Raw genomic sequence first — 13,026 nt, 5'->3', positions numbered from 1 at the left:
TGTATTATGATGTCACGACATCTTGACTTTCGTACCTATTGTAAATAATTGCTATACTCAACTGTCTTGCAGAACAGTTTACCAGTTACGTATTCATGCAGATTGTTATCAGCTATTCATGTAATTGTTATAATCATAATGCGCATATATATCTTTATTATTTACTTTTTGGATATATGTTTTACTGCCGGATTATAATGCGTAGTGTGACGCAATCGCTTTCCCTCCCTGGGCCTCTTGTCTGTTTTTGCACCATTAGAAATTAATGGGGCTGAATTTGCAATGGCCAGAAAGTCGTTAAAAGAGGAAAGTTATTATTGAGGAGCATCTGTTTTGATTGAGAAAAATACAAATTTATACAATAGCTAGTTTGTTAAAAATACTTGATTACAAAAAACTTGATTGACAACTAAGCAGCATACTTACTATGGGTTTCTGAGACAATATTCTGTTTGGCAATATTCTGTAACGAACACTCGTATCAAAACAAGATTTTGCTGCTATATTGTGTATTACACCCAGTGCCATAATTTATAAGGGTATCGTGAATCACTAATCGTAAAGAATAACAACACTAGTCCTTGTACCAAGAGACATAAACTCCATTATCCAGAAATGGATACTAACATGCGTAAAAAGCTCCACCTACCCTCTCCCCCCACCTCCACTGCCACCCCTGTCCTTCTTCCTTCCTTCACCTTCCTTTCTCTCTCTCTCCCTCTCTGTTGCCAATTGGTATGTGTTCACCCACCAAACTGGGTATAAGACTTACAAAAAAGGTGGAAATTGGTTAAATTAGCCTATGTATTGAAAGTATATATACATAAATAAATATTAAAGCAATTTTATCATTATTGCATTACTATGACAACTAGAATTCATGGAAACAGTTTATAATAATGCATCGACGTATGTTTGAAGCTCCACTAATGTGGTAACGATGATTTTGCCATTCTTAGCATGCAAACATTAAGGTTACATTTATTTCTGGCATACAGTTATTAAAAAAAATCAAAATACTTATATAAAGATTTAAATCAATGAAAAGTGCTGGCAAAAAGAAAAAAAAATTATACATAATCCACTATCTGTCGTCTGCTCTACAATGGTTTTCGGCAGCCAGATGTACGACAACTCGACAAGATTAGAAACATTGGATTGTATCTACTTTGGAAATATCTGTAATTTTTCGGGGTAATTTGGTTGCAAAAAAGGGATAATAGACATGAATTAAATAAACATTTTGAAGTAACAAAGTAAAGTTAAACTAAATAACAAGTAAAGTAAACAATTAAGGGAATAAAGCTTTGCACCTCATAACCAGTGTCGTCGTCTGCTGCTTGTAACTGCGTTTGTGGAGTAAGCGCTTAGGAACCCGGAACAGCAACGTGGTTCAAGTGCAATTTGGAGTGGATTAAGACCAATAATGTGTATAATTACAATCAAATAAGCACTGTGGAGTTTCAGTTGTGATAGCAGTAAGGATAAAACCACCGATTACAAGGTAAAAATTAATTCAGTTCAAACCATGACCCCGGGAATAACAAGTTTCATACTTTCACTAATATAGGCAACAAAATGTTGTTTTATTGTGCTGATTACAACTGCAATCTTGAGTAAGATCAATAAACGTTACATATATACGCTAACATTGTTCAAATGAGTGCTGGGAAGGCTGGGGAAAGATGGTGGCCGTCACTGATCAGAACCTTCCATGCAAAACGTAGCCGCCATATTGGATTTCAAAACTGCCTTGAAAACATATTTTACGAAGAGCTCACATGCTTATTTTAGTTCGTATGGGGCTTTCATATATCACATTATGTTGACGAAACTTCAGTCTTTTAAATGGTATGCTTAGAGTTGCAATTGTATTCTTGTTTCACCAATTAAATATCGAGTGAATAAGACCCGTCCACCGTGATGAGGGTTGGCCTGCCGTGGTGTTTTACCCTAGGTACCAACCCTTATCACCGTGGACAGGTCTTACTTATTCACTCGATATTTAGTAAATAGTGAAACAAGAATACAATTACAACTCCAAGCATTCCATTCAAAAGATTGAAGTTTCGTCAACATAATGTGATATATGAAAGCCCCATACGAACTAAAATAAGCATGTGAGCTCTTCGTAAAATATGTTTTCAAGGCAGTTTTGAAATCCAATATGGCGGCTACGTTTTGCATGGAAGGTTCTGATCAGTGACAGCCACCATCTTTCCCCAGCCTTCCCAGCACTCATTTGAACAATGTTAGCGTATATATGTAACGTTTATTGATCTTACTCAAGATTGCAGTTGTAATCAGCACAATAAAACAACATTTTGTTGCCTATATTAGTGAAAGTATGAAACTTGTTATTCCCGGGTTATGGTTTGAACTGAATTCATTCTTACCTTGTAATCGGTGGTTTTTATCCTTACTGCCATCACAACTGAAACTCCACAGTGCTTATTTGATTGTTATTATACACATTTTGGTCTCAGTTCACTCCACATTGCACTTTAAACCCGTTGCTGTTCCTGGTTTCTAAGCGCGCGCGCCACAAACACAGTTACGAACAGCAGACGACGACAGACGACGAAACTGCAGTTTTATTCCCTAAATTGTTTACTTTACTCGTTATTTAGTTTAAATTTACTTTGTTATTTAAAAATTTTAATTTAATTCATGTATATTATCCCTTTTTTGCAACCAAATTACCCCAAAAAATTACAGATATTTCTAAAGTAGATACAATCAAATGTTTCTAACGTTTTCGTACATCTGGCTGCCGAAAACCATAGAGGAACGATTACGGATACGTGCATAGAGGAACGACTACGGATAACTGAATTATATACATTTTTTTTTTTTTTTTTTGCTTTTTTGTTTTTGCTAGCACTTTTCATTGATTTCAGTCTATATTAGTATTTTGAATTTCTTTAATAATCGTATGCCAGAAATAAATGTAACCTTTAATGTTTGCATGCTAAGAATGGCAAAATCATCGTTGCCACATTAGTGGAGGCTTCACACATACCCCGTTACATTATTATAAACTGTTTCCATGAATTCTAGTTGTCATAGTAATGCAATAATGATAAAATTGCTTTAATATTTATGTATATATACTTCCAATACATAGCCTAATTTCACCAATTTCAACGTTTTGTGTATAGTCTTATACCCAGTTTGGAGGGTCAACACAAACCGAATGGCAACAGAGAGAGAGAGAGAGAGAGAAAGGAAGGCACAGGAACAGAGAAGGAAAGGGGTGGCGATGGAAGGGGGGGGGGGGGGGTTAGGTGGAGCTTTTTACGCGTGTTCATATCCATTTCTGCATAATGGAGTTTTTGTCTCGGCGGTACAAGGACAAGTTGTTGTTATTCTTTACGATTAGTGATTCACGATACCCTTATAAATTACGGCACTGGGTGTAATGCACTATAGCAAAATCTTGTTCTGTTACGAGTATTCGTTACAGAAATAGGTATTGCCCAAAAACGTGCTTGCACTGTCTCTGAAACCCGTAGTAGACATGCTGCTTAGTTGTCAATCAAGTTTTTATAACCAAGTATTTTTTACAAGCTAGCTATTGAATAAATTTGTATTTTCTCAGTCAAAAACATATGCCCCTCAATGCTAACTTTCCTCTTTTAACGACTTTCTGGTCATTGCAAATTCGGCCCCATAATTTCTTATGGTGCGAAAACAGACAGAGGCCCAGGGACCGAAAACGATTGCGTCACACTACGGCGGTAATCCGGCAGTAAAACATCTTCATATATCCAAAAAGTAAATAATAAAGATATATATGCGCATTACGATTATAACAATTACATGGATAGCTGATAACAATCTGCATGAATAACTGGTAAACTGTTCTGCAAGACAGTTGAGTATAGCAATTATTTACAATAGGTACGAAAGTCAAGATGTCGTGACGTCATAATACAGAACTTAAAAGAACGTTCTAATTCAGAAAAATAATTACTTAAATTTGAGTCAGAGTCGAGTTACTTTTTCAATAACGAATATTTTCAAATTAATCATCATAAATATGTAAAATATTGATGTTTTACTATTTATTTAAAAATTAGCTACCTAAGAACGTGCTTCTCGTCATCTTCTACCAAAACAGCTGTTTACTCCTAACTTGTTTGTTGGTGAGAAACCGTGTTTCAATTGTTATGATGAAAAGTGCCCCAGCGTCTGTGGGTACAAGTGGTGTGCGGATTTATCACAGGAAATGAAAGTTGGTTGACACAAGCGACTCCGTAAACATCGAGATGGCGTCAATCTTCGAAACATTTTTAGTTGTAAGTAAAAATTTCTAAAGCGTTTTGGTGAGATTTCCACTGCCGTGGATGCCCTTTTCAGTACCCTCTGTTTAAATCTTAAAATTTGGCCTTAATTTCTAACTTTGGAGAAAATACTTACTTCAAAAGGAGAGTAGAGGGTATTTCTACAGAAGCAATCCGCGGTGGCTTAGACTATGGCAATTGACTGATTCCTATGTTATTTGAGTTACTGTACAAGATTTAAAAGTAATATCCATTCGGGCGGCTGTAACTAAGCAGTAATTGAAATTGAAAGTTACATAATAGCCGCACCAAACTCAAAGGTATATTAAAGTTTAGTTCCAACCAAACGAAAAAAATATTCCTTACAACCCTTATAAAGCAACTAAAATAACATAGAAAATGTCAATTGCCATAGTCTAAGTCACCGAAGAACGGTCCTATAGGAAGGTACCAAGTATTCGTTACGGTGAAGGCAATGTAAACACAGCCGCCATGTTTAAATTCCCCAACCACCACGGAGCCATATGTTCACTAAGGGTGGGGGGGTGGGGGGGGGGGGGTAAGGTGGAAGGTACGAGTTGTCTTAGCAGCACCCCACTGAATAGTAACATACCTTGACGCAACTTTCGGCGAAAGCCTAACACTCACTTTCCTAAAACATAATAATTAAGAATAATGTTTGGACCTTACCTTAAAGGGGTGGAGGGTACAAAGCAGCAGCTGCTTTTTAAGAATGCGTGGCAGGCGGGTCTTGGGTTCCTCAAAATGCAGCTTGAAATAAGCAACAGCCAAGTACCCGACGAAGTTATACATTCTCCTCCCGTATCTTGGAGTCGACTGAATGGGGGCAAAAGACCTGCTTTCTCAGGAGGCCATGGTCCTGGCAAAAAACCGATTAGTCGATCATAATTACCTGAGTAAAAGGCAGAAAAATCTTTGTAACTCATGTAACAATTGTTACATGAAGTTGGCAAAGAGTTCTGGTGAGGGGCTGGGGCGAGCGTGAAGTAGATGCAGCAGTGGATGTCATGGCGGCAGATTCAACAGTGTTGGAGTTCTACAGTTAGGAGGTGGCAGGAGGCCAGACCGTAGAAAACAGGGTGGGAGAGGTGGGGTGGAGTAGTAAAAATGCTTTGATGCTATTGGTTGAGGCAGGGTGGGGCTGAGGTAAATGAACAAGCACTTAACAAGATAAGTTGGCAATGTTAAGGGTAATAAAAGTAAATTGGTAGTTAAGGAACTAAATGTAAATGTGGGATGGGTTCAAAATATGAAATAATACAAATACATATATAACGGGCCCAGGAGGGGGTGGGATTTAAGTCCTGGGTGGTAAATGTGTAAAAGGGCCTATAGTTGTTTTAATAAATACAAAAGACCAAATTAAACATAGGTTAGCATATAACAAAACTAATTAAACTTGTAGGGGATGTTGCCTGACCAGGGGTGGGGTTGGGCCTGCTGTAACCCCCCTTAAAGAACCAAACCAACCTAACATAACCTAACCTAGCAGGGGATGTAACCTTACCTAGTAGGGAACTTAACCTAGTAGGCAATGTTGCCTGACCAGGGGGGATTTGCCCCCTGTACCCCCCCTTAAAGGCCTAACCTAACCTAGTAAGGAATGTAACCTAACCTAACCTAGTAGGGAATATTGCCTGACCAGGGGACTTCGCCCCCCGTACCCCCCCTTAAAGGCCTAACCTAACCTAGTAAGGAATGTAACCTAACCTAGTAGGGAACATTGCCTGACCAGGGGGCTTCGCCCCCCCGTACCCCCCTTAAAGGCCCCTAAACCTACCTAGTAAAGGAATGTAACTAACTAAACCTAGTTTGGGAAATACTAAGCCTAACCTTAAAGTAGGAATGTAACCTAACTAACCTAACCTAGTAGGGAATATTGCCTGACCAGGGGGGTGGCTTCGCCCGTCACCCCCCTCCCTTAAAGGCTAACCTACCTAGTAGGAACGTAACCTAACTAACCTAGTAGGGAAATACTAGCCTAACCTAACAAGTAAGGAATGTAACCTACTAACCTAACCTAGTAAGGGAATATTGCTGACTCCAGGGGGCTTTGCCCCCCCTTACCCCCCTTAAAGGCCTAACCTAACCTAGTAAGGAATGTAACCTAACCAAACCTAACCTAACCTAACCTAGTAGGGAATATTGCCTGACCAGGGGGGCTTCGCCCCCCCGTACCCCCTTAAAGGCCTAACCTAACCTAGTAAGGAATGCAACCTAACCTAACCTAACCTAGTAGGGAATATTGCCTGACCAGGGGGGCTTCCCCCCCCCCCGTACCCCCCCCTTAAAGGCCTAACCTAACCTAGTAAGGAACGTAACCTAACCTAACCTAGTAGGGAAATACTAGGCCTAATGTAACCTAGTAAGGAATGTAACCTAACCAACCTAACCTAGTAGGGAATATTGCCTGACCAGGGGGTTTGGGGGCTTTGCCCCCCCGTATCCCCCCTTAAAGGCCTAACCTAACCTAGTAGGGGGAATATGGCCTGACCAGGGGGCTTCGCCCCCCCTGTACCCCCCCTTAAAGGCCTAACCTAACCTAGTAAGGAACGTAACCTAACCTAACCTAGTAGGGAACATTGCCTGACCAGGGGGGCTTCGCCCCCCCATACCCCCCCTTTAAAGGCCTAACCTAACCTAGTAAGGAACGTAACCTAACCTAACCTAGTAGGGAAAAACTAGGCCTAACGTAACCTAGTAAGGAATGTAACCTACCTAACCTAACCTAGTAGGCGGGAATATTGCCTGAACAGGGGGGGCTTCGCCCCCCCGTTAACCCCCCCTTAAAGCCTAACCTAACCTAGTAAGGAATGTAACCTAACCAACCTAACCTAACCTAACCTAGTAGGGAATTTTGCCTGACCATGGGGGCTTCGCCCCCCGTACCCCCCCTTAAAGGCCTAACCTAACCTAGTAAGGAATGTAACCTAACCTAGTAGGTAACCAAGTAGGAATGTAACCAAACCAACCAACCCCCCCCCCCCCCCCCCCAGTATCCACCCTTGAAGAACTAACCAACCTAGCCTAACCGGGTAACCCCCTTCAAGGAAGTAAAACTAGTAGGTAAACCAACATATAACAAACTAAACCTAAGGGTATGTTGCCTAACCGGGGGATGGGATTCGGCCCCCAGTAGGTAAAATGACATATAAACCTAACTTTGATGGGTGTGGAAGTGTTGTAAAATGTAAAAAGTAACCATACATAACTGCATAATAGTAAGGAAACTGGAAGGGAGGTGTAAATTGTAATGTCTGTAAAAGTGTATAATGGAATATATTTAAAGTAGTTTTTATAAAAATAATGGCAAACTATATATTTAAATGTTATATATTTAAATGTAGGTTTATAATAATAATGGCAAACTTTAATCTAGATATTGGTATCGGTGAGAAATGCATTGTAAATGGTGTAACGTAAAGAGCCAGTCGTGAATACTGGAAAGGGGAGGGATTGATTGTGTATAAATGATATAGGGAGTGTGTATGTAATATGCAACGCAATGTGCAATTTCACGTAACAGGTAGGTAGGTAGGTATCGAAACGTCCTAAAACTGAGTTCTATATCAACACGTAGGCATTTTTAGGTGTCTGTCCTCAATTATAACATAATATTTCAAGTTATATATGGTGAAATGATTAGGTGGGGATATTTCAAAACAGTTATTATACAAATACTATGGGAAAATGATAAGGAATAAACACTAGAATTCACATAACATGTTTAATAAACAAATTAGGTAAATGCTTTTATGTAACTCAACGTATGGTTACCAGCCAGGGTTCCCAGATGACACCACTACCAACCAGCCAAAGTCTACCATGAAACCAGCCAAAATCCCGCCAAATGGAAATCCAAACCAACCCAAATAACCGGCAAATATATGTGCGTTATATTTATCTTTATAAATGCATATTTTTTTATCATATATATGCTTGTATAGCGGCATCATAGTTTTAGTTAGATAATATAAACTAATATAAGAATACAGGAAAAAAACGAGAATGAATTGAAATTTTGAAATGAGGCTCGTTCTCTGAGAATCCGGCGGCCTCCCTGTGTTGCGTTATATTTACTCTTTATAAATGCTATTATATTTTTATCATATATATGACTTGTGTGCGTTATATTATATCTTATAAATGCATATTTTTTTATCATATATATGCTTGTTATAGCGGCATCATAGTTTAGTGTTAGATAATGTAAACTAATATAAGAATACAGGAAAAAAAACGAGAATGAATTGAAATTTTGAAATGAGGCTCGTTCTCTGAGAATCCGGCGGCCTGTTTTGTGGTCGTCTGGTGTGTGTGTGATTTTTATTTTAATTCCATCTACATATTTTGCTTAAATGTTACCAAGTTTTTACTGAAAACCTATTCAAATTCCCCAGATTTTCCTGAAAACCTTACCTTCAAAAATTCCCAATCTGGGGAGAGATTCCTCAAACGTGGGATCAGTGTTTAGCTCAAATAGAAAGTATTTGAAAACCAGCCAAAATACCACTAACCAGCCAAAATGAATTTTTACCCACCAAATTAGGAAAAAAAAGCCAAATTTGGTGAGAAACTGCCAAATCTGGGAACCCTGTACCACCCAATCCTTCACTCAGTCCGGTAGCAACGTAGGGGTCATACTGTAACGTTTTTGGCTAAATACATGTATCCCTCCCGTAAACCCCCATTTCTTTCCTCACTAAGCAGTCTGAGTTTAGGCCAAAAGCTCCCTTACAGTTAGCGCATGCGCAGTAGCATTAGCGCATGCGTAGTAGGATTCAGTGTTGTGGTAGTAGTAGTAGTAGACGAATATGGATGTGGAACGGCTCCACTATCGCTAGTTTTGTTATCTCTTATTTCCGCCTGTATTTCGTGTTTTTAAAAGTGATAAATGTGGGAAATACCACAATAACACGGCAAAATCACCCCCCAAGTGGTTTCTCCCCACCCAAAACCCCGGTTCCCACTGGGGGTCCCCCTTACCGTAGGATAGAGTTAGGGTTTTGTCCCCACCCAAAACCCCGGTTCCCAATGGGAATCCCCTTTACCGTAGGATAGAGTTCAAAGGTAAATTAGAGTCATCCGAATAAATATTACTTCAAATTCTTGTTCAGGAGGTAAAACTGCATAGAAAAACCGCAACTGCCATACTCTGGGCCGCCGCGGATAGGTACACTAGATCTACCGAGTAGAGGTCTTTAGCTCCATTTCTCACCAAAAACAAGTTGCGACTGATGCCCATCTCCGGTGTCAGGACGCGTTATAATGTACTTTTTCGGAGGGTGGCAAGCGTTGATTGTAGGTGGCCTGTTTGGCCTGCCATGGTGTTTTACCCTACCTAGTCACTGGTTTTTCCCCCTAGGTAAAATTTCACCATCGCACTTGTCCAGTACTTAGGTAATCTGACCTCTTAAATTATTTCGCTATACTAAATTATCAGTCACAAACGGATTTAAGATAAAAAAAGCGAATATTGCACTTATAATAGGAAAAATAAAAGAATATTACGATTCTCGAAGCCACTAGTCACTCGACTACATTAACCATAAGGGTCTTTCCTGACTGACCTGATTTAACGAGCCCAATTAACAGGACTGCCATTATAACGACACCTAATTTCATGTTGGCACCTTCTTCAGGACCCATCCTCCAAATATATTCAGGCGGAGAGTGTTTCAAAATCCATTAGAGCTACAATATTATGTATATAAAAGGAAAAGGTTGGGCGGGTGACAATTTTGGCCAATGGCGACCCACTCCTTGTTTACATAACAAAGACTGATGTGGAAAGTAAATAATAGATAGCGTAATTACTTCACAATCATGCAAAACTAAGGGCTTTCTTCAATGGCTCCTGTACTGCACATGCGTATTTATGCAATTTTCAGGGGAATTTAGGCTTATCCATGATTTAAAAGATAGACGATAATATGAAAATGTTTGCAGTATTTCTATGCGTTGCAACTCAATTGAATTTTCAAAAACTTACATTGCTATCCATGATGCAATCGTAGTTGCACAGGCAACAACTAAACTATTTTCCCTATATTTATGGTTGTTGGAGTGTTGTTATATGTATATCAAAAGAACTGTGGCAAATTATCTATTGGTTGGCTTATGAAGATGTATTGGCGTCGTGCAATGCAGATTGCCTTACAAAAAATATACATATATGAAAATAAAAATAGAAAATAAAGAAGAATGAGATCATACAAGGAAAAATAATGAACTGACGTTCTTACTTTGCATATTATTTCGCCAATCAATGATGATAAGCATAAATAAAATGCCAAGCAGACAAGGTTTTGGATAGTGGAAAGCGTCCTTAACACGATACCAGCCTACGGTCATGGGTAACGCCATTTGTCAAGGTCTGCAACGTCAGAGCAAATCTGAAACACATGGATAATTGCAACTCTGGGAAAAAGGTATAAAAACATATTATATATATTGCTTTCATCTTTTCTCTCCTATCCAAAAACATGACGTAATTTTAATTTGGTTACCTAGGTGAAGAAGGGGAATTCTGGTAGTCATATTCCATCAGCTGCCAATTCCAGTAAAAAAGAAAAAAAAAATATATTAGCGTTAGCGTACGTATAACTCAACCAATTCAATGAATATTCAACAAAGCTAGTGCAGTATTTGGAAAACACAAAATGCACTTTTTTTCTTGCAATATAATTTTCTTTATGATATATATTAAATAGCAAAAGACAGTTGGCAACTCGACTATATCTTCTACTCAGATGTCAAATTCAGCAGGTTTGGTGGCAGTCACTGGAATACCACCGTAGATTGTGCCATTCCTCATTCTCAGCTCGTAATTGTATATCTGCTCATCCATTTGTGAATCTATCTCCAAAATCGGGTAAAGTTAACCATTTTAACTGCATTTTCATCAACAACAAAGTCGTGTTTGAGATAAACCGTTTATTGTATTGGAAGAATGAAATCGTAGGTTGCTTTCCACTTGCTATAATATATCTCCAACAAATAAGATTAATGTCATAAATGCTAATTCATCAAAGCATAAAGGTTGTGTAAAGATATATATATATATATATATATATATATATATATATATATATATATATATATATATATATATACATACATACTATATATATATATATATATATATATATATATATATATAACTGAATCGCGAAAGTTTGGAACGTGATAAATCCATATATAAAGGTATAAGCCTTCGTGGCTTATATAATACCTATATATATATATATATATATATATATATATATATATATATATATATGTATGTATGTATATAATATGTATATATATATGTGTGTGTGTGTGTGTGTAATCTTCTTCTTCAATTAAGCTTCTGAAATTCTAGACGTCGCTCGAAGGACGTCAAGGTTGATCTAGGCTGCCCAGATATATATTTTTTTCTTCTTTTGTGTTTCATGGGAGAGTTTGTTGCTCATTTTTTAAAATTTCTGTGTTGTGTTGGTATACTTCATAGCATAGATTATAGAATAACATATAATACTACTAAATAACAAATGTAATTCGTGTAACATTGCAAAAAAGGACTATAGGATCATGCTGATACCCCCCCCCTTCTCTCTCTCTCTCTCTCTCTCTCTCTCGTACCCTTCTTGAGGACAGGTTTTGTTTCATCTAAAGCTTAGGCTTTAAAAGATAAGTCCTCAGAGGGAAAAAATTAAAGTTATGTTCACGGCTAATGATTTTGTTCTCTTCACAGAGACACATCGACGAATTAAGATGGGTAACCTGAAGAAATGCTGCGTTATTTTGCTCGTCATGGGTTTACTGAACCCAGAAGTGACGGGGAGAACCATAATGAACCCCAAACTTCGCGTTAGGCGCCAGCCGGACCAAATCCTACCAACGAAGGCGACGCTGGACACAGCCCCAGATGTCCTAGACCGAGGTGAAATAGGCCTACTTCCATCGGCCAGCGATCGAGACACAACGATCAGCTTTGCTCCCGCACCTGCAGCTTTCAATATAGATTCAACCGACTGCACTGGGATATGCAACAGCAGATCAGGCGATGGACTGTGCGAATTAGATGCCGAATGTTGTGCTAGCACCTTCAAAGGTGCTGAATACTTGAAGTGTATTGTGGGTTGATGCTGTTCATGTTTGCTGTGAGTCTATAGAGATACCAGACCAAGGATCTTGGTCAGTTCTGTCTAGGACGTAGCAGTTCCAGTTAATTATGTTATTGGCAGTGCTTTTATTAATTTTTCTTATTATTGTTTCTCACATATTCAACTTAAATGAGCTCCATACAATGTTGTAACTAATGTGTTTTATTTATACCATTCATATATATAATCATAAAACTGTACTTCCCTTCTTTTTTAAGAAAAAATATTGATTTTAAGGTTAAAGCTTTGAAAATACATGATTTATCTATGTGGCCTGAATAATTGTTATTCATGTATACACTGTCTCTGAAACGTGAAACAAAGTTGTTAGTTGTAGCCAATTAAATGTGATTGTGCAAAGCTACCATTATACGAGAGGGATTTAAGTTGTGAACCAACTTATTTTCTTATAAAAATAAGCAGTGTTTTTAATGCTTCCTTTTGACAGTGCTATACAATTCTGTGATGCCACACGGCCATTTTTTCTTAACAGAATTAAGAGGGCTCCGACCTCTAAAATTCCTTACACTGAAAATTAAGGTTCCATGTGCACTTTATAAGATAGCTTC

At 38.3% G+C, this 13,026-nt stretch overlaps 1 protein-coding gene and 1 long non-coding RNA gene across 3 annotated transcripts in view; one reads left to right on the top strand and one right to left on the bottom strand.

Annotated features, from left to right (window-relative positions):
- Positions 1–10,017, bottom strand: part of LOC135203757 (uncharacterized) — a 51,420-nt gene extending 41,403 nt beyond the window's left edge. Inside the window, exon 1 of one of the 2 annotated variants that reach the window (XM_064233707.1) lies at positions 9,878–10,017. In XM_064233707.1, coding sequence (XP_064089777.1) covers positions 9,878–9,956 — 79 coding nt within the window. In that variant the 5' untranslated portion in view covers positions 9,957–10,017. Of the gene's footprint in view, positions 1–5,199; positions 5,854–9,877 lie in introns of those variants that run through there. The other variant, XM_064233708.1, reaches the window with a different exon arrangement.
- Positions 10,018–10,031: 14 nt separating this feature from the next.
- On the top strand, positions 10,032–12,609 carry LOC135203758 (uncharacterized). Its single transcript, XR_010312015.1, has 2 exons — positions 10,032–11,181; positions 12,046–12,609. It is a non-coding gene; the product is annotated as an uncharacterized LOC135203758 (long non-coding RNA).
- Positions 12,610–13,026: the final 417 nt, after the last annotated feature.

The sequence above is a fragment of the Macrobrachium nipponense genome, chromosome 36 (genome assembly GCF_015104395.2).
Source record: "Macrobrachium nipponense isolate FS-2020 chromosome 36, ASM1510439v2, whole genome shotgun sequence".
In the NCBI taxonomy this organism is placed as follows: Eukaryota; Metazoa; Arthropoda; class Malacostraca; order Decapoda; family Palaemonidae; genus Macrobrachium; species Macrobrachium nipponense.
The sequence above is the reverse complement of the archived record's forward strand: the minus strand, read 5'-3'. Positions and strand labels throughout refer to the sequence as shown.